Source organism: Mustela nigripes, chromosome 9, assembly GCF_022355385.1.
Source record: "Mustela nigripes isolate SB6536 chromosome 9, MUSNIG.SB6536, whole genome shotgun sequence".
Lineage (NCBI taxonomy): Eukaryota > Metazoa > Chordata > Mammalia > Carnivora > Mustelidae > Mustela > Mustela nigripes.
Window position 1 is genome coordinate 51,332,152 of NC_081565.1, and position 19,065 is coordinate 51,351,216.

The window sequence follows — 19,065 nt, forward strand, 5'->3', positions numbered from 1 at the left end:
AGATTTCCCCAAATCGTGAGTTACTCTGTGTTTCTATAACCCTTCACTTGTGTATTATTAAATAATAACAGTGACCATAATCATAAATAGTGAATCCTTTTTCTGTGATAGGGTTACAAGTTTTCTGTGAAAAGTAACATAATAATTAATGCATGGTTAGTATTATTATGAATGAATATATTTGTAAGATGATTATATATTTAAATAACATTATGCATATATTAAGTAATAAACATCATATATTTAAATAAAATTAAGTCTACCTGATAAGAATATTTAATAATGGAAATCACTAAAAAGAAAAAAAAAGGATACATCAAAATAAATCCTAAAAAAAAAACATTAAAAATTGTGAGATCAAACAACAAATACTTAATATTTACAAATTACTATTGTTAAAATGAAATTTTAAAACTTAGAATACATTAATTGCCTTCTTTGATAGTCTTAATCTTTGTTTCATGAATAAACTACTCATAGAAAAATTTCTTTCATTTTATGTTAAGAGGGGTCAAATTGTTAATTGTGAGACTGAAAGCATCCTCAAGTTGAGCATTAGCATATATGTTGTTCCACATAAGCTCATTTTTTTGAGGGTGAAAATATTTTGTCTGCCCTAATTTTGGTTTTGACATTGAAACTGAGTTGCTTTTTTATGCTCAGACATTTTTCCCTCCACAATAACATTTTTATTTCCTTCTTATTGCATTTCTTAGGTTAAAGAATTTACAAAGAAGGGCTCCTGGGTGGCTCAGTGGGTTAAGCCTCTGCATTCAGATAGGTCATGATCACAGGGTCCTGGGTTTGAGCCCCTCATCTAGCTCTTTGCTCAGCAGGGAGCCTGCTTCTCTCTCTCTCTCTCTCTGCTTGCCTCTCTGCCTACTTATGATCTCTGTCAAATAAATAAATAAATAAAGTCTTTAAAAAAAAGAATTTATGAAGAACTGTAGTCCACAGTGAATATATTGGGCATTATTTGAATAACGTAACATTCAGAATCTCTTAGCAAGATTAACAACACTGTACCTAATCACATATTGAAAAACTTTAATTTAAGAACTTACTTGGTCTCTAAAACATGTATTTCTTGAAACAAAACTCATAGAAACTGTATAGAACATACCATGAAAGTAAACTTAGATTTCTTTAATTCACAAGAATTACTCATCATTAGCTAGAGACAGGCCATGAACACACACTTACAATGCAACGACAACCAAAAGTAACTGGTTAGATGGTAACCATTTCTTGGAAGGGTCACCAGTAACCTACAACTATGTGTGTCAGCATTTCCTGCTTTTGCATTCATTTGAACTAGTGATGTCTCTAAATGATTAAGTTCTCATTCTTAAAGGAGAATTATAATGCCTTCCCCAATTTACTGGTTTCTGTACAGATTTTTCTCAGAATTGGGGAAAAATATAAATTTGATAGAAAATAATAGGAAGGAATTCCTGCATGAAAACACGACACCTGTTATTTCTCTGTAACATATAGGAAGCTTTAATCTGCAAGTAATAGAAAAATAACCTTAAATGATAAAGGGATGAATTACATCACATAACAAGGAGTCTCAAGCCACCTGGGGTTGGTTAATTCAGCAATCAAGAGCTCATGTGCCTCCCACCTTCCTACCTTGTCATCCCAGGTGTTTGGACTCCCTCCTGGTCAGAAGGTAGATGTAGCTATTTCAGGTGCCACATTCTCCCATCTTAACATTCAGGGTAGAACAGGGACAATTTACTTCTTGCCAGTCTTTCTTTTTGTTTTAATGAATAAAGTGATCTTAGCTCCAAGCCCCTCAATGATTTCCCCTCATCCTTCATTAACCAGAACTATGTAATATGCCATCCTTAAACCAATCACAGCAAAGGAAACACGGCTAGCATAATCAGCTTAGTACAATCTAGTTTAACTTGAGAAATGGAAGAAGGGAAAATAGCTATTGCCCAGGCCAATGTTTCTCAAACTGGTCTTATGACCTCTTAGAAATTATTGAAGACTGCTAAGTACTTTGGTTTATGTGGGTAATAGTTATTGGTATTTATTGTATCATAAATTTAAACTCTGAAGATTTTTAAATAGTTATTAATTCATTAAAAATAATAATAGGCCAATCATTTGTTACAATACTGTGGAAGGCAGAATGAAAGCTCCTAATACTGGTCCACATTCTATCCTGACTACCTGTGAATATGTTCAGATGGATTAAGTTGATATGGAGATGGATTCTGAGATGGGCAGACTATGCTGGATTATTAGATGGGCCCAATATAATCACAAGGGTAGATATAAGTGAAGGAAGGAGACAGTGTCAGAGTGATACAGATGAGACAGACATGTCTATCGATTTTAGGCTTTAGAGATGTAAGGGTATCATAAGCGAAGGAATGTGGGTGGCCTCTAGAAGCTGGACAAGGTAAGGAAATGGATTCTCCCCTTGGGTTTCCAGAAAGGAAAGCAGGCCTGTAGACACCTTGATTTTAACTTAGTGAAGCTCATTTCAGACTCCTGCCCTCTAGAATTATAAATTTCTGTTTATAGCCACTGAATTTGTGGTAATTTGTTATAGTGGCAATAGGAATTGAATACCCATATTTTAAAATGAAAAATAACCATGTTTTCCAGAACAACAACAAAAGAGTGGTACTCATTTACATTTTTTGGCAAGTCTGGAGTATTTGATTATAACAAGATCGGTAGATTTTTTTGTTTCAGCTTCTGCATTCAGTTTGTTGAATATCACGTTATGTTGCCTTTAGGAAGATCTGCTGTATTTTTGTGACAGAATGTGAATGAGAAAGGCAAATAATTTCTCAGTATATAATAAGAATACTTTTGACCCGATGGCCCTCCTAAAAGGGTCTTAGGGACATATAGGGATGCCCCAGACCATACTCTGGGATCAGTGGTACAGGGAGTCAACAGTTTTTACTTACTCCCAAAAGAACAGATATGGCACTTCTTTCCCCCCATATTCCTAGAGTGAATTTGTCTGGCCCTAAGCTCATCATTAATTAATATGGTGTCACAATTTTGACATTTCTTCTTTAATTCAAACAATATTCCTAAGAGTTTATTTTGTGCTTGGCACTGTTTTATGGACCAACATTATGTAAGTGAACAAGGTAGATACAGCTCTAGTTCCTATGGAGCTTACGTTTTAGTTGCAGAAAACTAAGACACACATAAAAAAGTTAATTTCAGATACTTCTAAGGTATATAAAGAAAAGTAAGTAATGGGACAAAGTATGAGGGGTGTTTGAGGACGTAGGCAAAGAGCTAGTTTATTTAGAGTCTAAAGAAGTGAAATTAGAGTTGAAATGTGATGGATAAGACGAAACCACTGGAAAATGTGGGAGAATATTCCAGGTAGAGAGAAGAGCAGGGCAAAGAGGAGGTAGGAGCTTGGCAAGGCGCTGACAAAGAAAGCCAGTGTGACTTTACTGTATTCATGAGGGGAATAAAAAAGAAGAAAAGAGTTGAAAAGTCCAACAGGTATAGATCAGTAAAGTCTTGCAGGACACAGAAAAGACTTAAGGTTTTATTTCAATGCCATCGAAACCCATTGGAGGAAATAAGAGGCTGTGGAATGCTTTATAAATATTTGCTTCTGTCAATTCTTCCACCTTCTCCAAGGGCTGCTCTTCAGCCCAACACATCCCCCCTCTTCATGATGAGGACTCTCTAGAAAGGCACTGGACCCCAAATAGACACATCTTGCCTCACATAAATTGTTTGTATGCTAACATCAAAAACAGACAGATCTGGAACCAATCAGGAGAATGTAAATTACAGGTTACTTGATGTGGAATAACTTCTGCTGTTGGCCAGAGTAGGTGCACAGCCAAAAATGCACTGTGTGAATACAATTGTTTGGCAATTGCTGGTCTGTCAGTTGTCCAAAGCAGTAAGTGTGTGAATGGATTTGTATGGGTAATGACTCTGAAATTAGCAACTAGCTTTTCTCCTCTCTCCATGATACAGGAAAACACATTGGAACTTGGCTCATTTCTGGAGAATTCTTGTGATGATCCTCAGTTGCTCAGATGCACATTTGGTCGTCATTATCCCTTGTGTAATCAGTTTCTGCAAACTATAGGATGATGTTACAGTGATATTTACAGAATAAGGGAACATGCTCCACACCTTAATCAAATCATTTAAAGATGAGCCTTCTTAGATAACATGCATTTATATATATGGGTAGTCATTAGATAGTCTTTACTTTGATTTATGCTCTAGAGAAGTAATGTGTCTCCCACTAGAAAACTCCAGATGAATCATGTGCCTAGAATTCTACAAGGTATTTACTATAAATAATATAGTAGAAGCATTCACGAGACGATCCTTTCCACACCAAGATGATGTCTAGAACCATGCAAATACAGAAAGGAGTTGAAATCTGCTTTCTAAAGGCCTAAAAACGGCCAGGAATTTGGACCCAATCAGTACACAGAACTGCAGGTGCGGCGGCCCCGCTGTTAAAAAGCGGGATCCACGTGAATAATAAGCCTAATCACATTTTCAGAACAGCTGTGGCTACTTGGGCCACAGTCTCCCATCATGGCTCCCCAAATATTCTTTTTAAGTATTGTGAAAATTTATATTAAACTTAAGCGCAGACTGTGTATCAAGGAAAATAAAACTATGTTAATTCCAAGGCGACATATTTTCGTTCTGACCTCTGGAAGCGAATGAGGCAGTTTCCCTGCCCCTCTACTTCGGGGAAGGAAGAAAGGAGGGATGATTCAAACCTGTGGTTCTGCCAAACAAGTCCTGGAAGATTCCGATTTCTAGAGCTCAGAGAGTATGCCTGAAACCTGTGCCTTCCTCCTATGTTAGATAAGCAAAAAGTTTGCTCTAGCTATGATAAATCTGCACAACGCGGAGATGTTTTTGGCACAAAGTGTACGTTAGAAAGCTGATGATGATTAAACTCGCGCCCCCCCCCCCCATCCTTGCAGCCGGGGAGTGTGTTTTGCCTGCATTGGAGAAATGTCCTTCGGCCGCAGGCGTGTGCGTTTTTGCGTCTCCGGCGCAGGGCGACGCGGGTCGGCTGAGTGTCAGCCACACATGTGGCTGGTCTTCCCCTGCGGAGGCGGCGGTCCCCTTCCTCTCCCCGGGCCGTCTCCAGCCCGAGGCCCGCGGCCCAGACCTGGGGAAGGGGAAGGAAGCCCTCGCCGCAAGCCGGCGTCTGGGCCGGCACACAAAACACGCCGCCACCCTCCCGCCCCGGCTGCGCGCAACTTTTTGCCTTTTCGCCCAGCACGTTCTGTCCCGAGTTTCTGTCCCCTGGGTTTTCCTCCGCTTCCCTCACCTTCGGTCCAGCGGCGCGGAGGACCCGGGCTGACCGGGGCGGGGGGGCGCCGGGGCAGCCGCGGCGGAAAGAGAAAAAGGGGGAAGGGGAAAGGAGGAGGGGGCGGCGGTGGCGGTGCGGGAGGAGGAACTGGTCAAAGGGGACAGAGACCGGCGAGTGCCCGAAAAGGAAAGCGACGCCGCGGTTTGCTGCAGTCGGAATAAAGTTCGCGCCCTTTCCTCGGCGAGTCTCTCTTTGACAGCTGGGCGCTGGCGGCCACCTCCACCTCCACGCCCGCACCCCCCGGGGGGCGCCGAAGTTGTTTTTCCATCCCCACCACGAGCAGGGGGAACAGTAACGGGGGGTGGGGATATACATCCATCCTCCCTCACGAAACCCCTAGAAATCTGAGGACAAACAACCACAAAACTAACCCACTTCTATTTTGCAAAAGGGTAGCAACATTGTAGTGACGACGATTTTGCAGCGAGGAGAAACTTGCGGGGCTTGCAAATCCCCAGGTCACCTCGGCCGCGGGTCTCTCCCCCGCCCCCCGCAGCAGCCCCCACCGGGACAGTCCGTTCCTTTTTCTTTTCTTTTCTGTCCCGAGGAGCCGGGGGGGGGGGGGGGGGGGGGGGGGGGGGACTCCGGGGGCTCCGACTTGGGGGGGGAGGGCGACCCTGGGCGCGTGGGTAAATCAGTCACCTGAGCGCAGAGGGGCCGCGGCGAGGGCGCGCGCGGGCGGGCGGGCGGGGAGAGGCGGAGGCGGCGAGAGCGGCGGCCCGGAGGAAATCGGGAGGGGGAGGGAAAGAAAGGCCGAGACAGAAGGAGCGAGAGGCGGCCGAGGGGCTGGTCCAGGCGCGGCCGCTAAGAGGAGACCAAGAGGCGGGGGCTGCACTTGACAACCAGCATGCCGAGATGGTAAGAAGTTTCCACCCTCCTTTCCTTTTTATTCTAGACTTCGTCAGACGTGAGCCCCGTCCCCGCGCGCCCCCGGGGCCGCCCGGGGGCCGCGTTCTCCTCAAGTCCGGCGGCGTGAGGTGGAGGGGGGCGCTGAGGAGGGCGGGCGGGAGAGGAGAACCCCAGCCCACTCTGGCCCCTGCCGTGCTCCCGAAATTTCCCCTCAACTTGGCCCAAGTTTGCGAGGAGAGCTCGGGGTGGGAGGGGTGTGTGCGTACGTGTGTGAGTGTGTGTGTCTGTGTGAGGGGCTCGGGAAGTTCGCCCCCTCTCGCGGCGGGCGAGGAAAGGTGAGCGGCCGGCTAGCGGGAGGCTCCAGGGAGTTGGGACGGGCTGGGGCGGACGGGGCGGAGGGGAGGCGGGGGATGAATGGAGCGCTGGAGGGAGCTTGGGGCGGAGAGGAAAGCGTTTTGGACAACGGTAACTTTCAAAACTTGCCCGGGAGTGAGGGCCGGGCGGCTGGGCGTGGGCGCCTGGGCGCGCTGGTGCGCCGCGCGGCGAGGACCCAGCCGCCGGGTCCCGGCACCTTGGCCTTTCCCCACCCCTCTCCCTCGCGTTCGGGGAGCCCTCCCTTTGTAGATGAGGAACACGTAGGAAGTGCTCCTGGAGGCTTTCTGAAGAATATGCACAACGTAGGGCAGGAAGAGAAACCCGAGAGAGACGGAGGTTTTTGAGGCGCAGTTTTAAAGGAGCCCGTTTGTTATACTTACACAGTGACTGCAGGGTGGCATTTGGGGCCCGGGGAGGGGGACAGGATTTAAAAAAAAAAAAAAAAAGTGGATGGAATCCCCCGTGTAGTGAGGCTAAGAAAAGTTCCAAGTGCATGTGGTGGAGGAGATGGGAAGGCGAGATTCGAGCCCAGCTCCTCTCCTCCGAGCGGCTTCTCTGCAGCGAGGCAGCGTGCCGGGAGTTCGCCGGGTGATGAGCGCTCTGTCCGCTTTCGGGGAAGTGATTTGTTAGAAATGGGGGTTGGACCACTCCCTTCCCTTTAGTTTGCTTCCACCCAGAGCTGCTATTGTTACCCCCACTTGGGGATCTGACCTCCCGTTCTGCATGTAGATGGAATATGTAGGAAAAAGGGAGAGAGCGAGCGGTTGGCGGTCCCCCCCCCCCCTCTTCACTTCCCCCTAATGTGTCATTTCTTGTTTCAGTGATCAAAGTCACAACTGGAGTGTGGGAGATGCGACTGTCAGATGCAGGCACACGCACACACACACACACACACACACACACACAAGTAGCATGCGCCCAAGACTGTGGTTACAGTAACGCTGACAGAAATTAAAGTGGTTTTGAAAGCAGCGTGCGATTTATAGTGGTTCCCATTTACCCTAGAGTCAAGCTGTTGTAAAGCTGATGTACGAAAGATATCATAAAATAATCCTGTGTACCCAGGATTAAAGTGGCAGAAAGTGGCCTGCCTTATTATTTTTTATGTACTTCGCAGACAGTTGCAGTGGTTGGAACCTGTGTTTTAAGTGGAGGCGTCAAAACAAAGTATTAAATATTATCTGTTTAGTGCTTGAGTTTTTTTTTTCTTCTAGCGGTATCTTACTCAAGAACACTGTAAAAGCCCGTTGTAGGTATTATTTTTCTTCCATTCCCCCCAGCCTGCATTCTGTGTGTCTGCACATCTATTCCCAAATACTAATCATTTTGAAAAGTGCCTGAACCCATTTGTTACCCACTGCTTTGTATTCTGCAGTTTCAGATGTTAACTGTGCACACACGTACATGTTTTAAGTGGAGGAATTTATTTCTGCACTATAATTTAGTGTGTCTGATTTAGAGACGTAGTCAGGAGTAGTGAGACCTCATACAAGTTAATAGAACTTCCTTTTTACCCTTCGGACTCACACACCACACACAAAATCCCTTGTGAACCTTTATAGGGTATCTGTGTTTTATGTTATATTTGTAGCTGTTTCATTTAAACTGTTCAGCCTTAATGAAGTTCTTAGTTGTAGCTACTCTTTCTGTTCCGGGAGAGCAGAGTATTTAAAATCCAGATTGCTAATCACTCTACCAAAGTACAAGAGTATCTTCACCTGAGGGAAATAATACTGAACCTGAATGTGAACTCTGTTTGAGTATCTTGTGAAAAACGTCTGAAACTGTCTTTTCCTCCCCCTTGAGAATATTAAGTTCCGTGGTGTATGCATGTAAAACTTTGAACAAGAACAAACCTGTGATTTTTAAAAATAAATATTAAGAAAATATTAATAGCAGTTACACATTTCCCAGTACCTAATTTTTTTTTTCTTCTACCTGAAATGTAAGAGATCTGTCAGGCAGGAATATGTGATTACAAAAAGAAGCAGACAAAGGCAGAGCTGACTCTTGCTATATTAAAATGTAAGTGTTACAGTTTGAATTTTCAAGTGAGAGTTTTTGAGTTCAGTGCTTTACATAACATTTTGTCCTAATCTTGCTTGCTGTCAGGGATGTTTCATGGTTGTGCAATTGCTGCAGTCAAGAATGCCAATTTGCATTCCAGGAGTGTCATTTGATTACTTTTATCTGCACAGCTCCAAGACCGGCCCAGACCTCTCGTTTCATCTTGCCATGTCACGAGTCAATGCTGTGTCGTCTTTTCAAAAATCTGCCTGATTTAGACAAGAAAGAAAAGTACTTTCATGTTACAGCCGCAGTCCCCTGCTAACTTGTCAGCAGCAGGATATGATTCACTTGGGCCCAGAAGAATGGAACAGAGAGGCGGGTTAGGCGGTTCAATAAAGCCCACGGACAGGTAGTGTGTGACATCCCCAGAGAGCCACAGTTAATGAAGAACAGGTCTGCTTAGTTCTCCACACGCTGACCTGGTGCTGTCCCCACAGTTTTCTCATTTGATCTTTCCCAGCAAATTGATCTTTTCTTGTATTTTTTTTGCCTTCCAAGTTAGTCCTTGTGGGACTGAAATTAGCAGAGCAACTTAAGTTGGATAATACAGCTGTTCAGAAAAGAAGAAATTGGACACTGGCTCAAAAAGGGGCGGGGGTTGGGGGTGGAGGGAGCTATTCTTTTTGTTGTTCCTGGGAATATTTCTTATATTAAGGGAGACCAGAATAGGTGATGACTTGAAGTTAGTCGTTCCCTTTATTTTTCATTTAATAGGTAAGGTTCAGCACCATTGTAAATATTCCTTAAGTATGTAAAAGATGGCCCTCGTATGAGTGAGGAATTTAATTTAGTATTTTTTTTTTTTCAGTGTAGCATTTTTTGTATTCACTTGTTTGAAATCATTTGCCAGTCGACTTATGGAGCTTTTTATGGCTATTGTAAGATAGATTAAATATCAGTGGTATACTTCAACTATATTATTTATAGTCTTCTAAATAACTGCAATGCTAAAATATCCAATACTGAAACGCAGAAAAGATTAAACAATTAAGAAAGTCATTACCAGTGTTGTGTGTAAATACTTGGTATGTGGAAATATTTTCTACAGTTACCATCAGCATCTTTTGTTTTAGGGAAACTCCACAGATACACTGTTAATAATTTAAAAAAAAATTCAAGATTCTCCATTTAAATTTAGCTTTTTAGAACTGAGATTGAATCACACATTTGAATTTCTGGAGATATTCAATTTATGTTGTTACTTGTTTTTTGAGATGAAAATTAATTTTAACTAGCTTGGTAAATCTAAGTTGGGGATGTATGTATAGTTTAAACAGGTTAAAGTTTAACTCTAGAATTTTCTATATAAAGCTTAGGTTGGAAGCAATTAATAGATTAAGTCAATGTGTATATAAGGAGCAGTGCTTTCTGAATTCCTGTGCAGATGGTCTCATTTACCATCTACATCCTTGCAAGAAACAGTTGAGAACATTTCTTATGGAAGGGGAGGCAGCCTCCTCAAATCTTTTCTGTTGGATAGAAATTACATAGGATCATTGGTTAGTAAACTCCTCTCTGAAGAGCTAGAGGGAGCCTTATGATTTTATTAGATATACTTAAGGTTAAAAAAAAACAAAACACTGGCAATCAGAATGTTGTAGGAAAGGAGTAGATAATGAATACTGCCTTAATGTTTAGGCTTGGAGGTGCTATTGGATTTGTTTGTGTCTTTTTTTTTTTTTTTTTTAAAGCTGTGATAAAAGCAGTTGAACTTTCTGCAAGAAGAGTTAAGGAGTAAGCTAAGATTCTAGGGTACTACCTTTTATGTGATTTGAAGATCAAGCAAAATGCAACCAAATATACTTTAAATCTGATTTGGTTTGCTAAATACTGTTTGTTGTTTTGCCAACTGAAGGAGTTCTGTTAGGAGGCTGCTCTTCAAAGTTCTATTAAAAGTAACTTCCTACCAAATCACTAAGGAGGGGAATACCTTCTTTCAGTTCACTAAGGACAACCTCCTTTCTGTAAATAATGGTTTTGAAGTGGTTCTCCATACAACTGCATGCCATACTCTAGAGAGGAAACTCCTTTAGAGTAAATGCTTCGTTTGTAATTGTAAAATAGTAAACCATTTATAAAGCAGATATATTATGAATCAATAAGTAAGTTAAATTTAAAGAAATAGAATTTAAGTGGTATTAAATTCAATATTTGTTGTTTAATTTCAGTTTATCAGTCTTTCCACTAAAATTTGCAATATGTTTACATTAAAGAGTCATTGATCATAATTGCTCTTTAATATTTATACACTAGTTTTTAGTGGCGTTACTTTGGACAAACTTATTTACCATTTAAGTAAATAATATAATCCAGTGAGATAAACTACCCAGATTTGTCTTTTTTTCATCTTTCACACAGTAACTCTCATTATGTTGCTAGCCAATAAAAGTCTTTATTTGTTGCTTATTAGAACCCTCAGTACACTCAAGTGTTCAGCTATAATTTAATTTGGCTGTTCAAAGAGGCTTCCTTGTTTTAAAACATGTTCTCAGTATGCTTTTACCATTTATTATGAACATATATTCTAACTCATGTACATGTATAGGATGATTTTACAGATAACCATTTTTTAAAGTTATGCCATAGCATAGTTGTAACTTCTTTCTTTAAAAAAAAATCGGGAACTAACAGTGTCTTTTTTTTTTTTTTTTTTCTGTATTTTTCCTTGACATTCCAGAACTTTTTTTTCCCTTGGTGATTTAAATAGTTTTGCTATTATAATTTTAAAGTCAGTTCCCCAAATTATACAACCTTCCCTGAAGAGGTAGTGAGAAAGACACTAAACTCAAAAAATGAATTAAACAATTCAATAATTAAGAATGTTAGTTGAGGACATTTCACTCTTACAGTCACTTGAAATTATAAAAAGTTTCCCTTGTACTTCACACATGCTAGCATGATAAATTCAGCTTCTTTAGAGTAAGCTACTGGGAAGTTTGGCAATGAATGGAAGATGGCTGGAGAGTTCTGGTGATATTTGTAACAAATCATGTTCACTGAAAACTAGGACTTTAAAACTCTAAGATGAGTATCAGGAATTCTTCCACAAGGAAGGCCGAATGTGGAACTACTAAATGAGTCATTGCATGTATATCTTACCAGTGGGAATCACATCAAACCGGCTCTCTAGATACAGTATTTAATAGTTGTCAAAATGTACAGTATTGTCTTGGAACTTGTGGTTCATGAGTTCATAGTTCCAGCTTTTTGTGTTTAGTACAAAGATGTAACAACCCACACAAAACATTTTTCTCTTATTATGACCTTACATTTGCCAAAATGCCCCATGCTGAAATTCCTTTTTAGTATCCTTTTTTTTTTTTTCAGTCCAAAGCCAGACGTGTAACCAGACACAAAAGCCTCTGTGTATAGCAAGCTGTTTTAAATATTGTGACTCGACGATGTGCTGTCCTTTCTCCGCTTGAGCCAAGGATCTCTGCTCAGTGTCTGTGGATTACCAAGCTCCTTCTTTATTGTACCTCTTGTCAACTATTTCTATTCATTTAACCTTTCATTAGTGTCTGTGCAGCTTCACTGTCTAGAAATGCAAGGAAAACCCGAAAGGCCCCACTGTCACAGTTATTAGATTTCTCGGTTACATCCCAGCAACCATAAAGAAGTAAGAGTCGACACTATTGTCGTGCGTGCTGCTGTCCTGGGGTGCAGCTCTTCTGTGCATGTCAAGGACATGTGCCACATGTTGATATGCATCCCAGGGATCAATGCGCAACATGGGGGATAGGCTGATGCTGGAAGTAATGAGCTTTGTAGGAGTTACTGCAAAGACCAACAGTTTGTGAAGGAATTTTGCTTAACAGGCCAAGGAGATAGACACAGTTGAGGGCTGCCAAGATTTGCCTGTGCTGGAGCTTGTCAGTCACATTGTTTTCATCTAAACTTCATTTGAGAGGAAAATTGAATATGTTTGACAGCAATGAAAACTCTTATTTTCATTTTTTAATCTTTCAGAGGACAAAAGTGGTATTTCTGGTGACTAGTATATTAGGACTAAGTATTTTTTATACTGACTGAATTGTGTGTGCGAATGGATCTATTAGTTTATCTTCTTACATACCTAGAAGAAACATATTTCATAGATGTGTATGTTTTAAAATTTGAATAAAAATAATATAGCCTATTACCTTTCCTATGCTACTATTTTCCCCCTTTGATTTCCCTCTAGCATAGCCTGGTATTAGCGCTTGATTCTTTAAAAGTGCATTTGCTTTGTTGCCTTAATGTAAAGGAAAAACAGGATGAATATCAGGCCATTTTCAAGTCATAATAAAGATAAATAATTGCAGATTTTGCATTGGAAAATATTACATTGACATCTTAGAAGATTCATAGAATTACTTTTTAAGAATTTTCAAAACATTTAAGTAGAAAATAGTAAATTATAATACCTCCTCTCTCTTTACCAATTGTACATTTTTTTTTAAAGTAAAGAAAATCTGTTACCAAAGCTGAATAAAACAATTCTGTCTTTCTCATTTAAATAATTTTTGTCACTTTACCAAATTCTTTAGGACTCTCCAGTAGCTTTGCAAATACATGATTACCAAATCCCTGTAAAGTTATTTAGTTTTTCACTTGACCCAACCTTTTTTGCCAAGGCTGACTTTTTAATAGCTGTACTTAAAGCCTTCTCTTTTCATGATGTCTTGTGAATGTATTAATTGGCTTAGTTATCCTTGTTTCAGAGAAGAGAGATGAGCTATCCTTCCTTCAGATGGGATCCTTTCTTCCAGGGAAATATGTATTCAATAATTGACAGCTAAGTGCCCAGCCAGGGCATGTTCCAGTTTCTTGCTCATTGGGTGGATATTCCACATATGTTAAATTTAGATGAATGTGTCTTGATCATCTGAGGTGACCTGGTAGCCTTCTCACAGACAAGGCAAGAGTGTATTAACTTTCCCTAAGGTCCTGTTTCTATTCATTATGGTTTGTGTTGGGTGAAGTAGAAGAGGAAAGAGGAACTTCTAAGGCTATAATGTTAGCCGTACCTCCCTGCCTCCAAAAACACACCCTTGGAAATAGGACAGGGCTATATGGTAGTTAAAGAGAAGAATACATGGCAGTAACTACTTTCTGTAGGAACACTATGCCTGGTCTTCATCCAGTCAGTATCTCAGGATGGGGAGGTAGTTCATCATTATCCACTCCAGAGTGAGAATAGCCCTGGGCCTGGGTTTCAAGGCAGGCCCTATTCTCTTCCACTCAGGTTTGAAAGCCTCCACTTTATCATTTGAAAATCAAGTGAATTTGGTAGTTTCTAAGGTGTTTTTGAATTGGAATATTTTATATTTTATGTGCTAGGACATAAATATAATCATAGCAGATTACTATTTTTAATAGCTGTATTGAGATGTAGTATACTAAATTCACCTGTTAAAAGTGTCCAATTAATATTTTGTGGATATAGCACCTTTTATTTATCCATTCATCCAGGGATACACCTTTTGGTTCTTATTATGAATAACGCAGCTGCGAACATTTGTGTACAAGTATTTTGTTTTCATTTTGTCAAATGTATATCTAGCAGTGGAATTGCTAGGTCATATGGCAACTGTCTTTAACTTTTGAGGAACTGCCCTATCATTTTCACAAAGCAGCTGTTTGCTTTTCTATTTCTACCAACTGAATGTGTGAGTTTTCTAATCTCATCATATTCTCCCAAATTTGTTACTGTTTTTTAATTTTAACCATCCTGGGGGGGTGTGAAGTGGTTTTGAGTTGCATTTCCCTGATGGTTTATGATGTTAAGCATCTTTTCATGTGCTTATTGGCCATTTGTAGATCTCTGTATAATAGAGAAATGTCTCTTAGATCCTTTACCCATTTTTCACTTGGGTTATTTGTCTTTTCATTGTTAAGTTATAAAAGCTTTTTATATATTTATATATTCTGGAATTTATATATTCTGGACAGAAGTTCTTTATTAGATACATAATTTACAGATATTTTTCTCTGGGTTGTCTTTTTTATTTTTTTGATGGAGTCCTTTGAAGCCCAGACACTTTAAATTTTGATGAAGTCCAAAGTCCAACTTATTTTTTCTTTGGTCATTTGTGTTTTTGGTGTGCCAAGGAACACTATCTAACCTAAGGTCATAAATATTCACCGTTGTTTTCTTCTAAAAATATAATAGTTTGAACTTATACGTTTAGGTCTTTATTTGGGTTAACTTTTTTGTGTGTAATATGGAGTAGGGATCAGCTTCTTTCTTTTGAATGTGGATATCCAGTCATTCCCAGGACCATTTGTTGAAAAGAGAATTCTTAACCCCATTGAATTATTATGGGACATTTGTGGAAAATTATTTGACTGTAGATGTAAGGGCTTATTTCTAGACTCTCCATTTTACTCCATCAATTAATGTGTCTATCCTTTGCAATACCACACTGTCAAGATTACTGTAGCTTTACATTAAGTGTGTAACTGACAAATGTAAATCTTCTAACTTTGTCCTTTATCAAATTATTTCAGTATTCTTGGTTCCTTAGTTTATTAAAAATTTGTGTGGTAAAAAGCACATAACATAAAATTGAACAACTTCAACATTGTTAAGTATATGGTATAGACAGTATTGTTAACTGCATCTTCTTGTGCAATACATTTTTGGAGCTTTGTCATTTTGCAGAACTGACACTCTATCACTTGATGATCAACTCCCATTTTCCCACTCTTCACAGCTCCTGGCAACTGCCTTTTCACTTTCTAAGAGTTTCACTACTTTAAGGACTTCATATGAAAAATAAATAAATAAGTAAATACATAAATAAATTCTTAATATGAGTAGAATCATACAGTACATGTTTTTCTGTAATGGTTTCTTTTTTTTTTTTTTTAAAGATTTTATTTATTTGACAGAAAGAGACACAGTGAGAGAGGGAGCACAAGCAGGGGAGCAGCAGAGAGAGAGAGAGAAGCAGGCCTCCCACCCAGCAGGGAGCCTGATGTGGGGCTCGATCCCAACACTCTGGGATCATGACGTGAGCCGAAGGCAGACACTTAATGACTGAGCCACCCAGGCACCCCTGTAATGGTCTTATTTACCATAATGTCCTTGAGGTTCACCCAGTATTCTAGCACATGACAGGATTTTCTTCCTTTTTAAGACTGAATAATATTTCATGGGCACCTGGGTGGCTCAGTGGGTTAAACATCTGCCTTGGCTCAGGTCATGATCTCGGGGTCCTAGGATGGCACCCTGTGTCAGGCTCACTGCTCAGTAGGGAATCTGCTTCTCTTTCCCTCTGCCTTGCCCCCTGCCTGTGCATGCATGTTCTCTCTCTCTCAAATAAAATCTTTTAAGAAAAAGATTGAATAATATTTCATTGTGTGTATATACCTCATTTTCTTTACCCATTCTTCTGTAGATGGACATTTAGGTTGAGGCCACCTCTTGGCTTTTGTGAACAAACACTGTAGTGAACATGGATGTGTAGTAACTCTGCAACACTGTGCTTTCGGTTCTTTTGGATAGATACCCAGAAATGGGGTTGCTGGATCATATAGTAATTCTATTTTTAATTTTTTGAAGAACCTTCATACTATTTTCCATAGCTGCTGCCCTGTTTTACATTCCTACCAAGAGTGCACAGAAGTTTCAGTTTTTCCACATTTTTGCCAACACTTGTTATTTTATTTTCCTTTTTTTTTTTTTTTTTTTTTTAAATAGTGGCCCTTCTAAAGGTGTGAGGTGAAACCTCTTTGAGGTTTTGATTTGTATTCCCCTGGTCATTAGTGTTGTTGAGCATCATTTCATATGCTTCTTGGCCATTTTTATATATATTTCTTAGAGAAATGTCTCTTCAAGTCCTTTGCCTATTTTTAAATCAGATTATTTTGTTGTTGTCATTGAGTTTTAGGAGCTCCTTATATATTCCACATATTAATCTCTTCTCAGAAATATGTCTTGCAAATATTTTTGCCTATTCAGTATGTTTTTTCACTCAGTTGATTACTTCCTTCACAGTACAGAAGTTTTTTAAGTTTGGTGTAGTCCCATTTGTCTGTTCTTCTGTTGCCCTTAGCAGTTACCTTTAAAACTCAGGTTGATCTTATCCCCAGAAGTGTAAAGGCTACATTAAGAGAGTGTATCTACTGTAGGGGTAGAGAACTCTTAGTTTTACTTAGGGGATAAGTAATGTGCCACTTAGCAGCTAAAAGATGATGATTCTTAGTTGTTGGCGTGACACCCTGGTTTGACTTTGATGTTTCTTAATTATCATGGAGTTTTAAAGAATTCTAGGTGTTCCCAATGATAAGGGGGACACTTCATGCCCTGTAGGGTGGCATTAAGCACCTGGAAATAATTGTTTTGGGTTTTATAAATACCTCAAAAGGAAAGGGAAAAAAATTGATAAAATTTGTCTTTCTAGACATTCTGTTGTAACTAGAAAAACAACCAGCAGTGCTTAAAACTGAAAATTATTGTATGATCTCAGACCCACACTAACTGGTCCAGTTAAGTTTTAAATAAATACCATGTTCAAATCTGGCATGGCACATTTGGAAACATCAGCTTGTTTTAAAGTGAACCTGGCAAATATTGTAATTAAAATACCTCATAGTTGAATTAGAGAAAACTTGAAAACAAATGAAAGGTAAACTAATTTGGAGGCAGCTATGTTGTATCATTGTTGAATTAAAGAAAAACACTATTCCCTTAAAGTTCTAATTTTCTCTTTATTCCTGCCATTAAAGACCTATATTTATTTCCATCTAAGTAATTGCTTTTCTGGTATTCTAATGGGCTGTTCTTGCTTAACCGCATTGCCTTTTTTTGGCCTTTTGCCAGTTATTTTGGATAAAGTTTCATTATTCACTCAGTATCAACTCATATGGTTAGCTTATCAAATATATATATGGAGAGTATGCATTTTTTCCCCCTTATCACTGCTTACATATATAAATTGTAAGTAGTGGATTTAAAATTGTATTTCCTATTTTGAGGATTTACTTTCTTCCTTGTGAAAATTCTGTAGAGGATTTAAAGTCATTTATAAAGATTGGCATGGTAGAAAATTTTATATTTACCAGACACTTGATTTTTGGTTATATATACATTTCATTGTATTAAATGACATACTTTTTAAATTTTGAACAAAAAGTTAATGCTACTTTTGGAATGACAAAATTGTGTTCTTGCTATCTCTTATGGTTTAGGGACGTAAGAAGGGTAATTAACTGGAACAATATAGACCTATAAAGAGAGTCACTCAGTTTTCTGTCCTGTGGTATCTAATCTCCCTATAATACCCATTTTATTCTCTAGCGGATTAGGGAAGTTTATTCTGTCAACATGTACGTATGCTAACAGGTATGCTTCTGAAAGTACAATGTGATAGTTGAGATTTTCCTCTCATTCAGAGTGGTGATTGGAAGCACAACATTGTATGTGTTTGAATTGGTTTTTGATAGGTTAACATATTAATTTAGAGTGCATTAACTCTAAGTGATATTAAAAAGTAAACATTTTATGAACCTAGAAATTCTGCTAGGCATCGATTATATTTTTCATCCTATGAGTATCCCGTATAAAAAGTATTCTCACATAAAGGACTTCTGTCTGTCCATTGGTCTTTGCAGCTTCACTATGTCCATGAACCCCAACCAGTCACTGACAAGACATTTTTGTATACAGAGGACAGTGACTGTTAGATCTAATGGAGTGTGTGTGTGTGTGTGAGAGTGATCCATGAGAAACCGACAGTTTGCCCTTTCCTTGTTGGGGAGGGAGAATACAGAATAGTATGGTTTATTGAAATTTGGGGGTGACAGTAGATATTGGTTTACTGTTATATTTTCATAATATAGTAATACCTGGTATGTTGGTTTTTTGTAGTTTCGAGTACATATCTGGATGGCATAGATGAATATTAAGTGTATTGCTGAATGTTTCACTAATGTCAAATTGTATTTCTGAAATCCACATATGCCAGAGAAATAAATTGTTAACAGCCAACAAGTAAATGTTTGCTTGCTATATGTAAAATAACTGGTTTAGATGTGCAGGAATTGATAAACATTAAAAAGAAATCTTTAAAAAAATTTCAGGTTTTTATATTCAAGTTGGCATAGGCATGGGAGTTCTACTTGTCTTTGTTTTCCAAGGTTGATACAACTTTTAATTACTTTCAAATCTAACACCTTAACAGGCAGTTGCGTTTCTGTGATCTGCATGACACTGGAGTAGGTGCTGTAGGTATTACAGATTAAGGAGAAGCTGTAACCCTGACATGAAGGAGCACAAAGTTCACATGCAAGAGGATGTTCATTATCTTAGCATGACTGTAGTGCAGGGTCTGCCTCTGGTCTTTGTACGCTTAGAAATCTAATTTTATCTCTATGCCTTTGCAAGAGATCCGTCCTTCATGGGCTCATTCAGGATGTTCACT

At 39.4% G+C, this 19,065-nt stretch overlaps 1 protein-coding gene across 4 annotated transcripts in view; it reads left to right on the forward strand.

Annotated features, from left to right (window-relative positions):
• The first annotated feature begins 6,119 nt into the window (after positions 1–6,119).
• BNC2 (basonuclin zinc finger protein 2) overlaps positions 6,120–19,065 on the forward strand; it is a 431,315-nt gene continuing 418,369 nt past the window's right edge. For all 4 annotated transcript variants that reach the window (XM_059411598.1, XM_059411599.1, XM_059411600.1 and 1 more), the window contains exon 1: positions 6,120–6,220. In XM_059411598.1, coding sequence (XP_059267581.1) covers positions 6,218–6,220 — 3 coding nt within the window. In that variant the 5' untranslated portion in view covers positions 6,120–6,217. The remainder of the gene's footprint in view (positions 6,221–19,065) is intronic.